The sequence below is a fragment of the Serinus canaria genome, chromosome 1, assembly GCF_022539315.1.
Source record: "Serinus canaria isolate serCan28SL12 chromosome 1, serCan2020, whole genome shotgun sequence".
NCBI classification, from domain to species: Eukaryota; Metazoa; Chordata; class Aves; order Passeriformes; family Fringillidae; genus Serinus; species Serinus canaria.
Genome location: NC_066313.1, coordinates 91,115,936 through 91,134,875, shown reverse-complemented (window position 1 = coordinate 91,134,875; position 18,940 = coordinate 91,115,936). Strand labels below are relative to the sequence as shown.

The window sequence follows — 18,940 nt, the reverse complement described above, 5'->3', positions numbered from 1 at the left end:
AATCCTATTCCATCACCTCCAATAGGAAATGTCATTCTGTCCATATGTGCAAGGAGTCATAAGTCTTTGCAAACTTCATGAATTGTGTTAGGAAGAGACAAAGAAATTTGAGAGGCAAGGGTGTGCATTGTGAAGTAGAAAAGAACCATTAAGAAGTTTAATATGTTATTCTCCATTGGTTTTGGCAAACTGTAAAAGACTGTGACTAAATGCTGATATTGTTGAAAAATGTGTGACATGAACACACCAAAATCCAATTGCTCTATGTCTATCTTAAAACTCTCTAAAAGTGAAGAGAGGAATGATTTCATTTGTGCATGGGGTTTCTCCATTGCTCTTCACATCTCTTGTCCACCTCTGAGATGTCTGACAGAGGATGCTGGTATCAGTAGTTTGAAGTGTGTTGATAGTTCAGGGTTTACCATACAGCAGCAGGATATGTCTCAACCAGAAGTGTTTCACAGCCCACCAGTTTTAATGCTGTAAAATGACATGTATAGATAAATAGGATTTTAATCAGAAAAACTTAATTATGTGGACTTTAAAAGTGCCAAGGTAAAACAGCAGAGTCATGACTCTGCTCCCATGAAACCTATGGAAGTGTGGAAGGGACTTGAAATCCTTCTGGAGGTGATAGTTTGTTCCAAATTAATTAAATACAGGTAAATGCTGTAAGGGCACTGTGAGAGCCAGCTGCTCCCAGCTGCTGTGTGGGCCACTGGGAGCACGGGAGCCACCCCAGGGCAGCTGGACAGGGTCTGGCAGCTGGGGCCTGTCCCAGTGCCCTAGCTGGATTTTATGTCAATGTCGTATTTTTCTAATTCAGAAAATTTCATTCATGATTTTATGATGATGTTCCTACCACCATTTTTACTGCAGGCTCTTTGTATCAGATTTAGCAATTGTGTGGCTGCAGAGTGAGTCAGTTCAGCAAACTGATCCAGAATAAAGTGCATCACCCCCTAGAATCAACAGCTAAATTCTGTGTCACCTCTCTGAACCAATTCACCTTCCTGGTGCCCAGCTGATGGGGCTGATGCAGAGAAAGAAACAAAACATTCAGATGTCTTGGAAACAGTGACTTGATTTTAATGGCTCCCTAAGGATATTTCTAATATACCAAATGACACTTAAAAATTGTGTTTCTAACACAGTTTGAAACTAAGCTAAAATTGAGGCTGCCATAGGCTGCTCTCCTTTCTTTCTGGCTCTGCTTCTGTCCCATCCTTTTGTCCTCCCATCTTTATGCTCATTTTGGCATGAGCCAGGGAGATGAACCATCTGGAAACTGCCTTTCATAAGGCTGGTCTTCAGCTGGTTTAACTCTCCATCCCAGCAGCATAACATGTGGCACTGCTATACAAAGATCAGGGCAGGAGTGTGTGAATTAATGCAAGAGCAAGAGGGAAGCAGCTCTGGTTTTGACAATGCAAACTGTCACAGATCACAGGCTGTGAAAGGTGGTGCCTGAGCCACAGATGTCAAGTGGTGAGATATTCCTGGAGCTACACATTTTCTTCATAGTTTTGGTCACTCATGTGCCACACACACAACTGTTCTGGATAAATGCATGAATCTGCAATGCCCCTAGTTTGTTCTAAACTGCCTGGTTTAAGTTTGCTTTCTTGTGCACTGCACACCCTGGGAATTCCAGGAGACACACGGGGGTCTAACAGCCAGTGGTCCACAGCTGGTAATTAGTACCATTTAGCAGCTGCTGAGCAGGATAGTAGTCTGTTATCCTTGAAGATCTCCAATACAAATCCTAATGAGTTGCTTACAAGGCTTCTAAGCCAGCTGGCATAAACTGGCTCTGCATGTTGAGGGAGTTAAAGAGGGACTGACTTTTGCTTCATAAGGAATATAAGTCAGCAGTAATCTGATTTATGCCAATTAAGTAGTGTTGGCATATGGCCAACATAAATGTTGGTGAAACAGAGGGGGTGTACAGTCTGTTCAGATGAAAATTTGTATTGTATGCAAATTCTGTAACCATTACAACTAAGGAAAAGCATGGGTATGACAATGGTTTTCAAATTAAGGTACTGACCACAGAATTATTTATTTTGCTGATGCGTGTTTTAGTGTTTCTCATTTAATGACTATAGAACTGGAAATTTGCAAATTCTGAAATAAATTTAACATTTTTAGTGAACTGCTGTAAGACCTGAGGTTTTTACTCAATTCTACAAACATTTGAATGTACAAGCCGGCGTTTCTGTAGCTGAAAAGTTGGCCTAAAAATTATACCGGTAATTTAAAGAGCTTTCAAACATATCTCTAAGGAACCTAGTGGGTTGTGAGCTTTTGCAATACTTGACTGTAGCCTGATGATAAAGTTCTTGTTGGTTTTACTCACCTTTGTCAGGAACTTCTGGAGATTCCATACATGGGAGACAGATAAAATATGTGTAAAAAAATTAAATACAGTCAGCTCTTCTTTGCCATTTATTGGTGGAGACTGCTTTCTTGTGACTTCATTGGAGGTCAGGTGTTACCATGCCACACCCCCTAAGCACCAAACTTTTCCATTCCCCACTGACCCATGCAAGGGGCACATGTGCACACCTTGTTTTTACCTGTCCTAGACAGCCCTGGCTGTCTGATGGCAACAATACAGGGGGAAAAGGGAGCTATGGGGAGAACAGAGGACATCTAAACTACAATAACATAACTGTACATCACTAAAGCTTTTATTAATATTCACACAATAGTCATCCCTTAATTGTGAGAGCCAATCATCTCATTATCCATCTGTAACAACCTCCAGCATGATCGTGCATGGCAGGAAGCTCTTAGGGCTGGAGAATGCCTGGGCATGGACACACCACAGCTGATGGCACAAGGCCTGGTGGGAAAGTGGCACGAGACTGGGCACAAAAATGGGACTTGTCACATGCTTACCTGTGCTGCTGGAAGTTCTCTCCCACACTGAGTGATCAAGCCCCTCAGCTGTTCCTAAGGCTGAGGTCTGACTGATTTCTCCACAAGGAGAGTATGGGAAAGAACTACCATGTATTTTGATCTTCCAGCATTAAACCTGGGAGAGATGCTGAGGGGGGCTGTAGGACTACCTGGGTCAGTCTGTTTCATTGGTGGCTTGGTTTGTTTATTTTAAAGATAATTCTGTGTCCTATGGAGGACAGAAATCAGCCTGACATTTCACATCATGCTTTTAATTTCAGAAGAGAATCAATGAGCCATTTGTTTTAGGGTCAGGGTATTATGATTCTTAGCTACCTGAAAAAAAAAATTATAAACTGTGGGAACTCTGATAGGGAGGATGGAAATGTCAGCCCTGTCCTTAGCAGTTGGGATAATAGCTTGGATATGCAAGGCTAGTACTCTCAAACTCAACCAGTATGGACAGAGTAATTTCCCTCTCTTCATTTCTGAAGTCTGTGAATGGTACACTTACCTGTCCAAATGTGCATGTTTTGTTTATGGTTTGCTGCCTTTAATCTTTGTGTGGCAAACATGGGGATTTATTTCCAAGAGTTTCCTGAAAATGGGGAGATCTGAGCAAGTCTGACAGATATTACCAATGAACTCTGGAAATATTTCATGTAAAAAGCAGTATTATTACAAATCATTTGTTTGCAAAGCTCATTAAGGGCATGACTGCTCTGAACAAGCACTGTCAACTGATGAGCTTGCTCTGAAGGAAAGCCTGAGACATTGCACTAGTGATAGTGATAGCAAATGTCTTTGTTAGGTAAACAAGACATCTGAAAAGAATTATTAAATTACCAGAATTAGTACTTGCATTTAAAAATTTTATTTTTAACTACTCATAGCAAAGGCATGAGGTAAATTTTTTTCTACTACATTAACCAAACATTTATGACATCTTTCATTATTTCATTTGGTGCTATGATTAAGAAATTACCAGAGACTAGCATTCATCTGTTCTCACATGTAGCTGAAGTGTGTAGCAGGTTTCTCATGAACACCTTTGGTACAAGCTGAAAAGTATGGAGTGACTGCTGAGGAATGAGAAAAGAGAGCTAAAGAGATATGACTGTGGGGAGGATTCTAAGTGATTAATCAGTACAGAGTTTAAGATACCAGCTGTGGACCAAATATCTGACTGAAATAACAGGAAAAACATGACTCTTAACTGGTGGAAGTGGAAGGAATGGAAGGATGCTGTTACACATCTTTCAGTATCACTTCTGTTGTGATTCAGTTCATGGTCAGTTTATGCCCAAACTTCTTTCGGCTGTTGGTGGAAAGTGGTGGCTACACCATTCTCCCTATTCATACCCATTACCCAGTGCCACATTCCCTGACCCTTGGTCTAGCTGAGAAACTAATCTCTGCTGTGTGCCAAGTGACAAAAATGTGCAGCCTGGGGTAGGAGGAGAATGTGACAATCCATTCCAGAATCAGCAGCATTTTAGCTATGCTTCTGCAGCAGTAAGTCATACTTATGCACTTCATGAACAAGTAAAGCCTTCCAGCTGGAGTTATTCCTGCTCAACTAAAGAGAATAAAAAATAGATGTTAGTAGAAACAAAGTCCACACTTGGTGGCTGCTACTCCCAGAGGAACAGTTAATAGGAGCATACACTGGTATTCTATATAGAGTACAGTAGATGACCAAATATTGGGTTTTACATATGTTAGGTGCCTTTATTTTTGTCTCTTCTGTTACTACTAAAACTGAGTTTGCTGTGAATGCAATATTTCCCAGTGCCTAAGTTTGTGTTGCCATCAGTAGCAGATCCCTGGTGAGATACTGATAGCCCTGGGCCCTCTGAATTCACCCTTCAGGCTCTGAAATACTCATCTGTGACTTCAGATCAGTATTCCTTTTGTCTGCAGCAGACATAAAGTCACAGATAGCTCTTCATGGCAGCATAGCTGGATTATAACCACAGTGCAGTGTAAATGCTTGTTGCCACCATGTATATCAAAATCCTTAATTCATTTTGCACCACAGTTACAAAAAAGGTAAACAAAACTGTGTTAGGTAACTGTCACATTGTCATCAACCAGTTGCTATAACAACTAAAATCTCAAAGCAAGCCAAACTCAGAAGAAGTAAAGCCTAACAGCCCTAGTTCCACAGGCAAAGTTAGGACAAGACCTGTGCCTGGTATCAGGCACAGCAGTGATGACTGTACTGCATTGTAAGGCTATATTATAAGTCATAATCTAGTCAATAAAATCAATGGAAAATGAAAATGTATTCAGCTCTCTGGAATAATTTTGTGAAAATTACAACATCAAGGATACATAGCTCTCTGGAATAATTTTGTGAAAATTAAAACATCAAGGATACATAAAAAAGCTCCATTGATTATTACCTTTCTTTTCTGGTGAGACTTCAATGCATCCAATGCTTTTAAAACAATTTTATTAGATATGAAATTAGGTATGAAATTCTGTTCTAAGTTGTAAATAATTTTACGTCTCAATTCTAAAAGATATCAAAGAATGGATAGACCTGTTTTTACACACATAGGAAGAGCTTCAGACCTTGATGAAAGTTTTTTACTCTGGGGTTGATTTTTTTTTTTTTTTTCAGGTAATTGTCAGCTTCCTGCTTTTAAGCCAGTTTTTAGTCTCATCTTTCCTGTAAACTTTCTTTACATGAAAGATTGCAAGTAAAACAAGTTTTAAAAGCAAGTCTTGTGGAAGCTTCCTTAAAATTGCATTAACAAAGAGATATTTAGCATTTCTTGAATAGAGCTTTGTATTACTTTCTGTCTTCATTAGGGCTACTAGCAGTAGCTAGTATATTTAGTATCTAACTACTTCTAGGTAGTAGTTCTATCAAACAGAGAATATGAACAAGTGAAGTCTTAAGTAAATGAACTAAGTGAGTTGTCTAGTAGGAAGGGGGATTTGTTTCTGTGATTTTCTTTTCTTGATTTTCTTTTTTAATGGTGTTTTGCAAAGGGGATAAATTCAAGGAAAGAATTTATTTTTTTTACTTATTTTTAAATATGGAGGCATGTAGCACATAATCCTGATTCAGGACACAGACTTTTGCCCAGTTGAAAGGAGCGTTTGCATATCTTGCCCTGCTAGTCTGTGTGATGGGAATTTCCTGAAGAACTGATCAAGCTGTGTGCAATAATGAGGAAAAAGGCACAAAACCCAAAAAAAAAAAAAAGAAAAAAAGCTACTGATCTTTTATCCACATTCTCTAATGTTTTTGTATGTGACTCAATAATTTGTTTATGGTCAGAATTATTTAATATTCTACTTGAAGATCAGAGTTGACATATTAATTCTTTATGCTGTTATCTTGGTCTACATTTATGCTGGTAGAAAAAAATCAAGGCAAACCAATTAATTCTAATGGATTTCAAGCTCAGAAATGGTCTGATGTTCTTTTGGTTTCAACTGCAAGGAGTTGCAAAATGGATCTGGAAAGGCATTACTTTGTTTTGCAGAGCTTCTCTATAAGAACCAGGTCTTTGGGGGTTGGGGAGAGGAAGATATAAAAAAAATTGCCCATGTTTTTTATAGCAAGAGTTTCTTTCTGTCTCTTGGTTACTATTTTAGGCTCCAGATGAAGTTCTTGTGTAATAGAAAAGCAGTTTCCCAACCCACTGACCTTTCCATGTGTCCTCCTTCTGCCAAAAGACTTCATCCTCTGCCTCTGCATAGAAGGACCTATCCTAAAGCCTCTTTTGATGATCCCAAGGCTCAAAATGATGGAGTTAATCTCAGTGACACAACAAAAAATTCCACATTTGATTTTTGCTGGCATTATTTAGCCAGGTGTGTAAGTCCCTTAGTGAGTGGGGGAAGGGAACAGACTCCTTTGGTTAATGCCTTACCTGTCTCATCCCATCTTGCAGAAACACAGGCTGAGGATGCTGTTTCATATCAGCCCTAGTCAATATAAGACTTCTGGCACTAACCCACAGTATGCTTGCTCTGCCACCACATAATGTGTGATTTTTTTTTTTTTCCCTGGAAAACAGGGAATGGAGGAAAGGGAAGACTTTGGAGTGTTAATTTCTTCAGGTGAAATCCTGATGGGATTGGGAGAATTAAATTCTTTTCAGTGCCTTAAGAAATATTCTGTGATATGGAAATAATATTCTCTACCCTACTAAAGAAATGGCATAACATAGGAACATTGGAAATATTAACCCTTGAGGAAGATGTAGTTGCATGCCTTTTTAAGCAAGGAGGATTTATAAGTCTTTAGTCACTTTAAACCTGAGGTAGAGAGACCATCTCCATATTTGGTTAGAAATTTAGGTATTAAAAAAAGAAAGGCTCTTAGTTCTGAGCCTCTATTTTTAATGGTCTCTCTGGATGAGGACAAGTGTGGGCTTCAGTATGAGATTTGTGGATCTGACAGAGCAGGAAGGAATGGCTCACTTTTTATTGTTCATCCACTTTAAATGTACAGTGAAAATGGAGTTTCAATATATCCTTGGGAGAAAGAGAACAGATACAGAAAATGTATAGAGAGGAAAGAGGTGGTGGTCCTGAGACTATTGACAGAGTCACAGAAGAGCCTTGAGACAAATCTCTGTCCTTCCTGTAGGACAGACATCTCAGTGGAACCCATTTGTGACTTAAAGTTTATTTGCAGTTGTTTGCACAAGTCCATCCCAGATCTTAACTAAAAATTAAGCTCAAGATTTCCAGATGATGAAGACAGCCACCTGTGCTCCTGCTCAGGAAATAATATTGGCAGCTATTCTCATGGGGAGAGGCCTTTTAAAAAGGTTTTTCATGGCTGTTTGATGAAGACAGGGTTGCAGTGCTGGTGTGGAGTCCCCAGGTACTGCCAGGCATTGGTGCTGCACAGGTCTGTTCAAGGAATGAGTGCTGTGAGTTAGTCAGTGCTTTGATTCAGACTGAAAAGGTTATAAAGGCAATAAAGGCCATGGGGGAAAGTGCTGCATTTTCACACTTGGGTGAGCACCAAAGTGAAGGGCTGAGGGTTTGCCTGCACCTATAAGCCTGTTTTAATTAGAAAAGGGGTTTGATACATGTAACTGGGAGTAGAGTGTGGCTCCAAATATCCTTTTAAAGATTATGCTGCATCAGTGATCTGACAATACACTGGAAAGGTTAAACTGAGTGCAGATCATTTAGCTTTGGTATGATGATTAATTTCAAGTGATACCAGTTATGAATATTGGCTTTTCCAGGTATTTACTGGAAAAGCCAATATATCAGTTTACTGTGATTTTGCTTCCAAATAAACTAAGGTGATAGTGCCCTTGACATGGCTCTTTCCTCCAGCCCTCCCCCCCCTCATATGTACAAAATTGACATGCTCATCTGTACACTTGAAAAGTCCTTGATACTGTTGATATTTACTGTTCATTATCAAAGGTCTTTTGCTTTACAGGCTTAGCTGTTAAAACAGGTGAGATGGCAAATGCTGACATGATAGTTTTGCAGTTGCATAAGAGATTTGAATGTATTATTAAATCCCCTGATGAACATGATTAAGAATCAGCCTATTAAGAGTTCAGAATTAGGTGTACCATGTTATATTAGTTATATTGACTCTTGTTCCTCTTTTCTGTGATATTTCAGTACTACGGCTGTTGAAGGATGGTGCTGACCCTCATACGCTTCTTTCCTCAGGAGGCTCCTTGCTCCATCTGGTAAGAGTGATTGAAGATTATTGTTAGTGACTGTGGATAAACAAGGTGGGAAAGTGAGTAGCAGATTTGGCATATTAACAAAAAAAAAAAGGATTATCAGTTTTTTTTAATCTGAACTGAGCTCCACTTCGGCTGTGATTGCATCCAGCTATTCATTTTAAATAAATGGTCATTTTCAAATTGCTTGCAAAAGAATGGATCATGTCATAGTGGTAGAGTGGTAGATAAGAAAGGAGAATGAAGCATTTTATTGATAAATTATCTGTGCAGCAAGAAAGAGCAAAGGAAAGACTGCTAGATTCCAAATACTAAACTACATGCTTCAAAGTAGTGGGGGTATGAAAAAAACCCCCATGATTTAGCATTTTTCCTTTTTTGTTATGATACTTTCTTGCAACATTTTCCTACATGTGGATATTTAACACATTATCTGCATTTAGTTTATCATTATTTGCATAGCAACTCAGATTAAGTAACAAGAAGATAAAAGAAAAACAATTTTTATATAATAATAAAAGTAAAAACAAGAGGTAAGGACATGACAGGCAGACAGAAAATACCATAGGAGTAGAATTTTGGCATTGCTAAAGCCAGTAGCAAAACTCATAAATAATTCCTACATCTTATGATCCTGGTCTGGGATTCTTCAGTCGCAGACATGCTGTCTGTGAAACAATTTTAATACATTTGGATGCAACTTTGTTGCACACTGTGGCTCAATAATCACTGGATTTTTGAGCCACAGTGAATTATAATCACTGGATTATGTTTCTCATCGTATGTGTCCAAAATACAGCAATTTATTGATGAGAAAGAGCCCCTGTAATATTTATGGACTCCAACACACCTGTAGCCATGCAAGATCTTGCAAGATACAGCATTTCCATTATGTAATTAGTCTTTGTTTTCCATTCTCTATGGCCAAGCTGTTTAACCAAGGACTTTAGGAAATAGAGGCCAAAGTAAAGAGAAAGTGCAGAAGTGATTTGGAAGAGAGAAAATTTAATTTCTCTTTTCTCTTCTCCACCTATTTGTCTGCTGTAAAAATGCTCAACCATTTTTTAAGAATGCAGTCCAAAGGAAATGTTATTTTTGGGATTCCCAAAGCAGAGGCATCCCTAATCTTACCCCATGCCAAAAGCCCTAGGAGACAATCTTTATCTTGAGTGTGGATGATTTGACATAAGTGTCAGGCATTTTAAAATAAAAGAGAGAAAATTTCATCTTCAGGGATTTTAAGTTGCTTTATCTAGTTCAGCTGATGCACAGTTTTTAACTGCAGATAAAATCTGCAGTTGAACTGTGCCATTTTAGGTTTCTTGATCTGCATCACGCCTCAATTCACTGTCACAATCATTATCTCTCAACTGGTGCCTGCTGCTTCACAGGCACACATATGCTTCCAAAGGAAGGGAAGCTTTTTGCGGTAAGAAATTTGCAGTAGAAAGCCATTTGTAACCTACTGCCTCAGTTTAGTCAGAGTTACTTGTTAGCACTCAGAGTTCATTTACAGGACAATGTTCATCCTACTGGAGATAGAGGCAAACCTGAATTCAATGAAATTTGGGTTTGACCCTGATTTGGGAGCAGTACCGACAGGAGAGGAGAATCAGGATACAGGGAAACAAGATAAGCCAAATTTATTTTCCAGCAAGAATTGAAGCTAGTAATTTAGCATGCACCTGTGTTATATTCTTAAAGCCCACTCAGATCCATTCTAAGTGTTAGTTTTACAACTCTGAGGCTGCTTGGTCCAAAGGGGAGCTTAGTGTTTATTCTTTCCACTTGTAGGCTAAATGTTTTTCTGTTGGAATGAATGGAAAATATATATACCTTGACATTCTTCTTAAAATCTGATTCATTATATAATTCCATTTTCCTTTTTTCATATCTGTTGACTTCCAAAATGTGATATAATTAAAAAAAAAAAACCAACCCAGACTTGACACTTGATAAAGGTTCTATTTTTATCTCTGTAGAGAGTGTCCCAATATGGTTGAATCTAGTCAAGCTTTGGGAACTTCAGAAATATTCACTGAACTCTCTTTAGGTTCCATGAGAGGAGAAGTACAATAAAAAGTGAGTAGGTGCCTGAGCTGCCTGTGCAGTACAAAGCACGTGGTGTCAGGTCAATTCACACAGGCAATCACCAACCTCCCCCCTTATAAAAAGGTTTAAGGGTGGAGGTTGTCCAGTCCAGAATGAAACTGTGACTGTGTGTCAGTTTTATTCTGGAACCTTAACTGAGCTTGTACAATTATTTCACAAAATCTATTAAACAAGAATCAAGGAGCAGCAACAAATCTAAGCTGCAACTAGTCACCAAAGGCCCTATGTCTATTATTAATATACAAAATGGCTCAGTGATACCTGTCATCTCTAGAACTGGTTGGTTGGTTTGGATTTTTTGGGGGTTTTTTTGTTTGTTTGGGTTTTTTTTTGTTTTGGTTTGGTTTTTTTGTTTGGGTTTTTTTTTTTTTTTTTGTTTTGTTTAACAATGTCTTGAAAATATGGTTGGTGTTAGATTATGCTGATCTGTAATGTAAAATGTCTTACCTCTGATTTGTTAAATTTCAGCACAGAACAGCTCAATTTAGGTTGTACTGATACAATGAATGATATTGATGCAACAAAACAAAACTGTTTCTAGAGCTGTAGAAAAGTTACACAAGCTAAAAGAACTACATCAGAATTTAATCTTGTTCTATAATTTAATGGTCAGTGTATTTGGAAATCGTTTAGCATGGGACTGCTTTTTTATCTTGATAGAATTTAACATTAATCTTCTGGGTTATCTATATTTATGATTGCAGTGGTACATGCAGCTGCTGCATTCTGCTGAAGATCTCAGCTATATCTTGACTTCACAGTCAAATCCAGTTACACTTTTCCTTCTTCTGCACTTCCTTTTGTATCCTGGCTTCCCTGCCAGATTAAAATTAGCTCCCCACTAACTTCTCCCATGGGGAAAGAGATAGGTTCCCTCTCTAAAGAGTGACTGAGATTGTGTGTGAGGCCAGAGTTTGGATCTTAACTTGAGGTGCCCTGATTGCTTTTAAAGGTATTATCCATAACCTTATGCATAAAAAGTCATAGATGTGACAAAGGAGCAAAGTCAGCACAATATCTAGGCCATTTTCTTCTCCTCTACCAAAATTGTGACCATGACCAAGGTATAGAAATGTGCACACATGCATGCATATATGCACACATGTTCATCTCTCCACCCACAACAACACTCTCAGTGTGCAGAGTATTTATCTGGCAGAGAGACTTGAACAGAAATCAGTATAGTTAGTGGATTGGAAATAGAATGGGGTATGAAGAGGGGTGTATTATTACCCTGAATGCATAAAGGCAGAAATTCATGTATGCATGGCCATGTGTATGTGTGGGTGTACATAGATACCCCTGCTCATGATCCTGCACAGGTGCCTGTGCACTGATTTGGAATGGCAGTATTGAACAGGAAAAAAGCCTCATCCTTATAGTAGATTCAGCAGATTTCATAAGGAAATAGGGGGTTCTGTGAGTCATGCACATGGAACTGGAAATCTCCACACAATTAATTCTATGGATTCCTCAGCTGTCCTTCCCTACAAACCCAGCAGCTTAACTACAATGTGTCAGATGCCCAATTTAAATTGTACGTAACAAATTTAGTTGTACACTGAGGAAAACACCATCCCTAATCTGCTCTTTTTTCTTCCAGTGTGCTCGCTATGATAATGCATTTGCTGCAGAAATTCTAATTGACAGAGGAGTCAATGTAAATCATCAAGATGAGGATTTTTGGACATCAATGCATGTAGCCTGTGCCTGTGATAATCCTGATATTGTCCTGCTACTGCTACTAGTAAGTAAAGCATGCCAAAGCATTGTGTGCTTGAAAAGGGGACAGAATGGAGCACCCTATGGTTGAAACTGCTGTATGAATGCAGCATACTGCTACTAATCATATCAGTAAAAGCATGTACAGTGTTTGGTTTCTCTTGACCTTGCTTTGGTGCTCGGTATTTTTAGAAGGCATTATTAGGAACTTCAATGAGAATAAATTGCAAACATCAATGTCAAGTAGCTCCCATTTGTCCCCTGTGGTCCAGAGCTTATATCTCTGATAAGCACTCAGTCCCAAATGGGATATTCAGATAATTTCTTTTCTTTTCTCCTTGTCACTTTCTGTTAGTGACAATCTTATCAAAAGCTTCCTCTGAAAAGCAAATATTGGCTCACTTACACTCAGTATTCATAAAAAGTGTTTGTGGACATGGTCAAAATGAGACATTTAGTATTTATATAAACAACTCTGACTTCTAATGCTGAGTTTGCACAATATAGTAATAGATATGGCATTCAGCCTTTTTAGAGAACAGTGGTGTGCCAGGTGGCCAAGAAGGCCAATGGCATCCTGGCCTGTATCAGCAGTGGTGTGGCCAGCAGGAGCAGGGCAGTGATTGTCCTCCTGTACTTGCCATTGGTGAGGCCACACCTCAAATGTTGTTCAGTTTTGGGCCCCTCACTACAAGGAAGACACTGAGGGGCTGGAGTGGATCCAGGGAAGAGTAATGGAGCTGGGGAAAGGTCTGGAGCACAAGTCCTATGAGGAGCAGCTGAGGGAGTTTTAGTTGTTTAGGATGGAGAAGAAAAGGCCCAGAGAAAACCTGAAAGAAGGTTGTAGCAAGGTGGGGGTTGGCCTCTCCTGCCGGGCAGCAAGCAACAGGACAAGCAGAAATGGCCTCAAGTTGCACCAGGAGAAGTTTAGAGTGCATATTTGGAAAAACTTTCTGTGCTGAAAGAGTAGTCAACATTGGAATAGGCTGCCCATAGAAGTGGCAGAGTCAACGCACCTGGAAATATTTAAAAGGTGTGTAGATGTGATAGAGATGGAGATGGTTTAATGCTGGACTTGGCAGTGCTGAGTTAATGGTCGGACTTGATCTGAAATGTCCTTTCCACCCTAAATGATTCTCTGTTCTGTTTTGTGCTTGCTTTCCTAGGACCAAAAGCTCTAGTCTTATGCAATGGTACTAATGCAGCTCTTTCTCTCAGTTCATGTGATCTTGCTCTTTAAAGTAGTGCATAAACAGTTCACAGTCTGAATTAAAGTTTTTTAGTCTTTTTTATATTATTTTAAAATGTTTATATTTTAAATAGGTCGTTGCAAGGTCAGAGTTTCTTGTCATGCTTATATTTGTATTTCAATGTTACATGTAAAGGGAAGGGAGATATATTTTTTGACTGTATACTTGATAATACATTTCATGAAATCTCTTTAGATTATTTAGTCTATTCCCTCTGCTCAGACAAGAGCTAGGCACACCAGCTTGCCCAGGACCAAATCTTCGATCATGGAAAGTCCACAAACTCACTGGGCAACCTGTACAGTAAAAAATTAAAACCAAACAAACCAAAACCACAATAAAAAAAAATTATCAGATACATCTGGTTTTAAATATTGTTGTTACTCCTGGCAAATAAAGGATGAAATTTCCAGGTCATGTTTTTCCTCTTGTATTACCCCAATCTGTCCAGTGTAGATACCTCTGAAGCCTCTGTATCCTCTGTATTCTGTATGTACTCCTGGAGTGATAGACAAATTAGAACAGAGCAGTTTATTTATAAAAAACTCTTGTACTGTGGGAAACTCTTGTAATGGGGGGAATTTTCAGAAATTCTGAATACAGTGCTGTTGTCTTTAATAGGAACAGTTTAGGTTATAGAGGGCATTTGTAAAATTTTCCTTGACCATTTTTTCAAGAAGCTCAAGCTAATTAAGCTTCAAGTGTTGTTATACAGGGTTATATCCAAAATAATTTTCCTGTGCCTATCATTTGAATGTTTTTTGACTGGGTCCCTGTTTTTTACAAGTTTCCTTCATCTGAAGGTTATAATTTTTTTCTGATAACTTGGTTACCTAATACATGAAAATGTCAATAAGCAGGGGTACACACATGGATTTTTGCAGATAAAGTTTGAATTGTTCATATTATTTGCAATAACTACTGGTAAATCTGCCCACGTTTCGTTGGTCAGCACTTTTAAAGGCAGAATTTCCTTGACCAGATAAATATATCTTTATACTCTCCCTTCAAAGTCAAAATTAAGATTTTGAAATTTTGAGATTTGAAGATTTTTAAAGAGATAGCAGAGGAAAGGAAATATTCTTAGGAGAACAGTAGGTTTTGAACCATCACATTAATGTCCTCTTTGATAACACTTGACAATGTGAAAATGAAAACTGATGTTGGATAGACTTATTTTTCACAATTCTGAATTGCCTTTGTGTGAGCAATTCATATTAGAAATTACTTTGCCTTGAGGTTAGTGTTAGTGTTTCATGGACCATGTCTAATGTGTAGCATGAACCTCGATAATGCCAATATGAGCTACAGTCAGCTTCTATTATACCACAGTTTTTCATTGGAAGAAAAACTTATGCTTCTTGTAACCCCAGGAATTACTTTTAAATAAATATTTCTTCTGGACTGAATTTATAGCCCAGACAACACCGTATTTTCTCTTTTAAAGATGTTACTTAAAATATAACAGCATGATCCTTTAATTGTTCAACTCAGATTTCTGGAAGACTGTCACAGAAGCCAGTGGAGATTTCCTCATTAAGGACTTAAAACATTTCTTGAGGGGAAAGTAGGGGAAAAAAAAAAAGTATGTGTAGATCCCAGAAAGCTATCAATAAAGATTTGCTTAAACACTCCCAGTTTCTGACTTCATCCCACTTTTGGTTGTCTTCATTTTTCTCTGTCTGAGACAAGATAGGGACTTGTCATTCATCACCTAGACTGTGGTGACTCACAAATTCTTTGTGCTGGTGGATAGCAATGACAAAATCAAAGCTCATTCACTGCAAACTAGGAGGGGCTGTGGCTGTTTGCAATGTGGTGATTTTCTGCCGTGTCCTGTTGGAAGTCTATTGGAATTGTAAATACTGTTTTTTGAAATGGATGCAGCGTGAAATGCTTGAAGCTATTTCTTTCCATAATTCCCAATACTTTACCCTGGATGCCACAGCTTTCCAAGGACGTATTTATGTCTTAGTGTCGTAGCTGTCAGCAAGGGGAAGGGGGCACTGGACTGAGCAGCGAGGAGAGCCATCCCATTTGTGCTGAGCAGTCGGTCAATGAGGAGTTTAGCCCTGGGTGCTGCTGGCACATCAGGAGTGCAGAGATCAGAGGTGGTCCGTGGGGGTCTGCCTGCCACAGACGCCAGTGAGGTGGGAGAGGTCACCTTCGTCAGTCACTGCTCGGCCGCAGCAGCGTCGTGTGCTCTCCCCGTGGCACAGGGAATTCCTCTTCGTGGATTTTGGATGGAGGAGGCTCTTGTAGCAGACTGAATAGAATGCTGAAGTGTCTTTCATTTTAGAACAAAGACGTGTGGGCTTGTGTACATTTTTGCCTACATGAAATCTCATAAGAGTGTGAACAGCAATGAGATTTGCTGGAAGGATCTGCTCTGTCTTGCCTCGCTGCCTTTTGAAGGCTCAGGACTGTCAGCAGTTCTGTCCAGTTGGGGTGTGGTCTTTGTCACCGTTTGGGGTGCATTGCAACATTGTATTTTTTCTTTATTTCTACACTTGTTCTATCACTAGCCAAGATTTGTACTTTAGTTCTTTGTCCCATAAGTTGCAGAATGTCCAAGCACCAGCATTTAGATGCTGCTCCTGCTTTGTTCGCTGTAGCAAGTGTTTAATCCTCTCACTGTCCTTTAAATGGCTACAGCTTTAAAGTTGTACCCATCACTTACAGTCTAATTGTTCCTCCACAAAAGACAATTTTTAGCTTCAAATACTTTTAATTGATACATAAGAGTGGGTAACCTTCAATTGTGCACTCTTCAAGCTATCTTCTTGTCATGACAGCTCAGCCCCAGACAGTTTCTCATTCACTCTCTCCAGGTCAGAATCACAAGGGTAAAAGTGAGAAAACTTGTGGGTTGAGATAGAGACAGTTTAATAGGGAAAGCAAAAGCTGCACAAATGAGCAAAGCAAAAGAAAAATGAACTCACCCTGTCCTATCAGCAGGCAGGTGTTTGGCCATCTCCAGGGAAGCTGAGATGGCCCCACCACATGTAACAGTGTAATGGGAAGACAAATGCCATCCCTCTGAACATCCTCCTCCTTCTTCCTCCTTTGCCCAGCTTTATATGCTGAGCATGTGGCCATAAGGTGTGGGATATCCCTCTGAAGGGTTGGGGCCAGCTGTCCCAACTCCTTTGCACCCCCAGCCTGCAGTGGTGGGGTGAGGATCAGAGATGGCCTTGGCTCTGTGTAAGTGCTTCTCAGCAAGAGTTAAAACATCCTGGGGTTATCAACACCCTCTTCAACCCAAATCCAAAACACACACTGGCTACTGGGAGGAAAATTACTCAATCCCAGCCGGAAACTGTGCTCATCTGGTGGAATAAACATTGATACTGTTGCAGTTTTGTATATTAACCTTGTCTACTGAAGCAGAAGAGTAGGTAGATAAAAATACCACTTTGTAGAACCTTGTATTTTCTTCTTTTTTTTTTTTAATTTTTGTTCACTGTGCATTATTTTTCATTATGAATTCTGTGTTTTAGAGGATCAGCACTAGTTCACAGTCATATTGAGCTCCTATTTTCAGTTCTTTTTTCTCAAGATACCTATGGCTGTGTTGCAAACCACAGGTTTCTTTATGACTTGCTGTCTATGACGCTAATTTCAGAGCATAGCACAGGTAATCATCATGGAGCTGTACAGTTTGGCTTACACATTGGAAGTTGAGAACTATGATTTTTCTTCTATAATGTATCTTTGATTTTGGTTTTGGGGATGTTTTTTTTCTCCCCTCGCACTACCAAAGAATCATGAAATCTTTTATGTTGAATGACCTGAGGTTGAGAGCAACAGAGAAAAAGAAAGCTGATGAGATTGTGTTTTTATAGCATAATTCACTTCATTTTACTATGATCAGGAGGCACCTTTTAGTGAGCACCATGAGCATTAGACTTTCACCATCTTAAAGGTAGATCTTGTCAAATGAAACTAGGAAGGTGGAGATGGTATTTTTGTTCCAAATGCTGTATTTGTACAGCATGTGGCACAGCAGAGATTTTTTGCTTTTTTCTTTCATAGAACTGCAAGCATTACTGTGATAAACGTGGCACTTAATTAACTAGGAAAGAAGAGATCAGTACTACATCCTCAGAACCTTCTTAATACATTTTTTTAAACTGACCTTACTAGGAAAAGTAAGTGTACCTTCTGTCTGCTCACTAATTAAATGTTTCATCGTGTACTTTTTGGAACCTAGAGTTGAAGCACAAAATGCAAATCTGGCATAGAAGGCTAAAAGTACAAATTAAAAAAAAAAATTGAGGCTGAATATTTTTTCACTCCCCTATTTAAGAACTTAGGAAAATCTGTGCTTAGCAGTGTGCAAAAGGGAGTTCCCATAAAATCATTCATTACATTTGCAGCAACAATAGATGAGCAGTATAAGGTATATAATACTATCCACTGTATGTGTAATCCACTTTTGATTTTGGTGTGAAATCCCCTTTCCAAAACCAGATATATTTTTACTGGAAAAAACTTACATGACCTGACTTCCTGCTGGGAGTAGAAAGGAAATCTTTATGGGGCTGTAACTCTCTTTTCTGCTCCCCTATATGGTTGAGAATGGCACATATCTGAAGTCATGTAGTCAGGCAGCAATATTACATAGTTATTTTGCCCTTGTTCTTTGCAACTGCATCAGGCTGTGTTAGCAAGCAGAGATGAATCATCAAAATGCCATCATCTTTAAAACTTAAAAAAAGGTCTTTCCATTTCATAGTTCCAGAAACAATTACTTCCTCAGAGGAAGCAATTCTGCCCTCCCACTCAATCTTGCTCAGTATGACTTCCTCCTCTGAGTCAAAATGAGAGGAAGCAGGGAAGGGAAAAGAATAAAGAGCAGTTAGAGGTTATGAAAAGACAGTGGCTAACAGTTTACAGTATAAATTATCATGTAGCTCAAAAGAAAAATGATTCATCTGTCTTCCTAGAGGCAGATACCAAAATATGTAGTAAGGAAATTTAAATAGAATTTTTTTTCTGTGAAAGCTGTGGGTATCTGTTTGAATTCACTCAGTTTGCAGAGGCTGGTGGATGTGTGAGAAGTGTAGGAGGGAACTTCCAGAGAATGTGTACTACTGGCTTATAGCCTTTCATCATTGCTAGCTGAGATAACATAAAACTAACCTAGATGAAGGCCACTAATTAACTAAACTAGGTGATGCCTTTTAATGAGTTGCTGAACACCAGATGGCAACACTCATGGGAAACTTTAAAAATATTAGTCCTTCTCCATAAAGGCTG

The 18,940-nt window shown here is 39.0% G+C and overlaps 1 protein-coding gene across 1 annotated transcript in view; it reads left to right on the top strand.

Annotated features, from left to right (window-relative positions):
- Positions 1 to 18,940, top strand: part of MYO16 (myosin XVI) — a 253,364-nt gene that overhangs the window by 13,503 nt on the left and 220,921 nt on the right. Inside the window, exons 2-3 of the mRNA XM_009085476.4 lie at positions 8,527 to 8,597; positions 12,310 to 12,453. Coding sequence (XP_009083724.3) covers positions 8,527 to 8,597; positions 12,310 to 12,453 — 215 coding nt within the window. The remainder of the gene's footprint in view (positions 1 to 8,526; positions 8,598 to 12,309; positions 12,454 to 18,940) is intronic.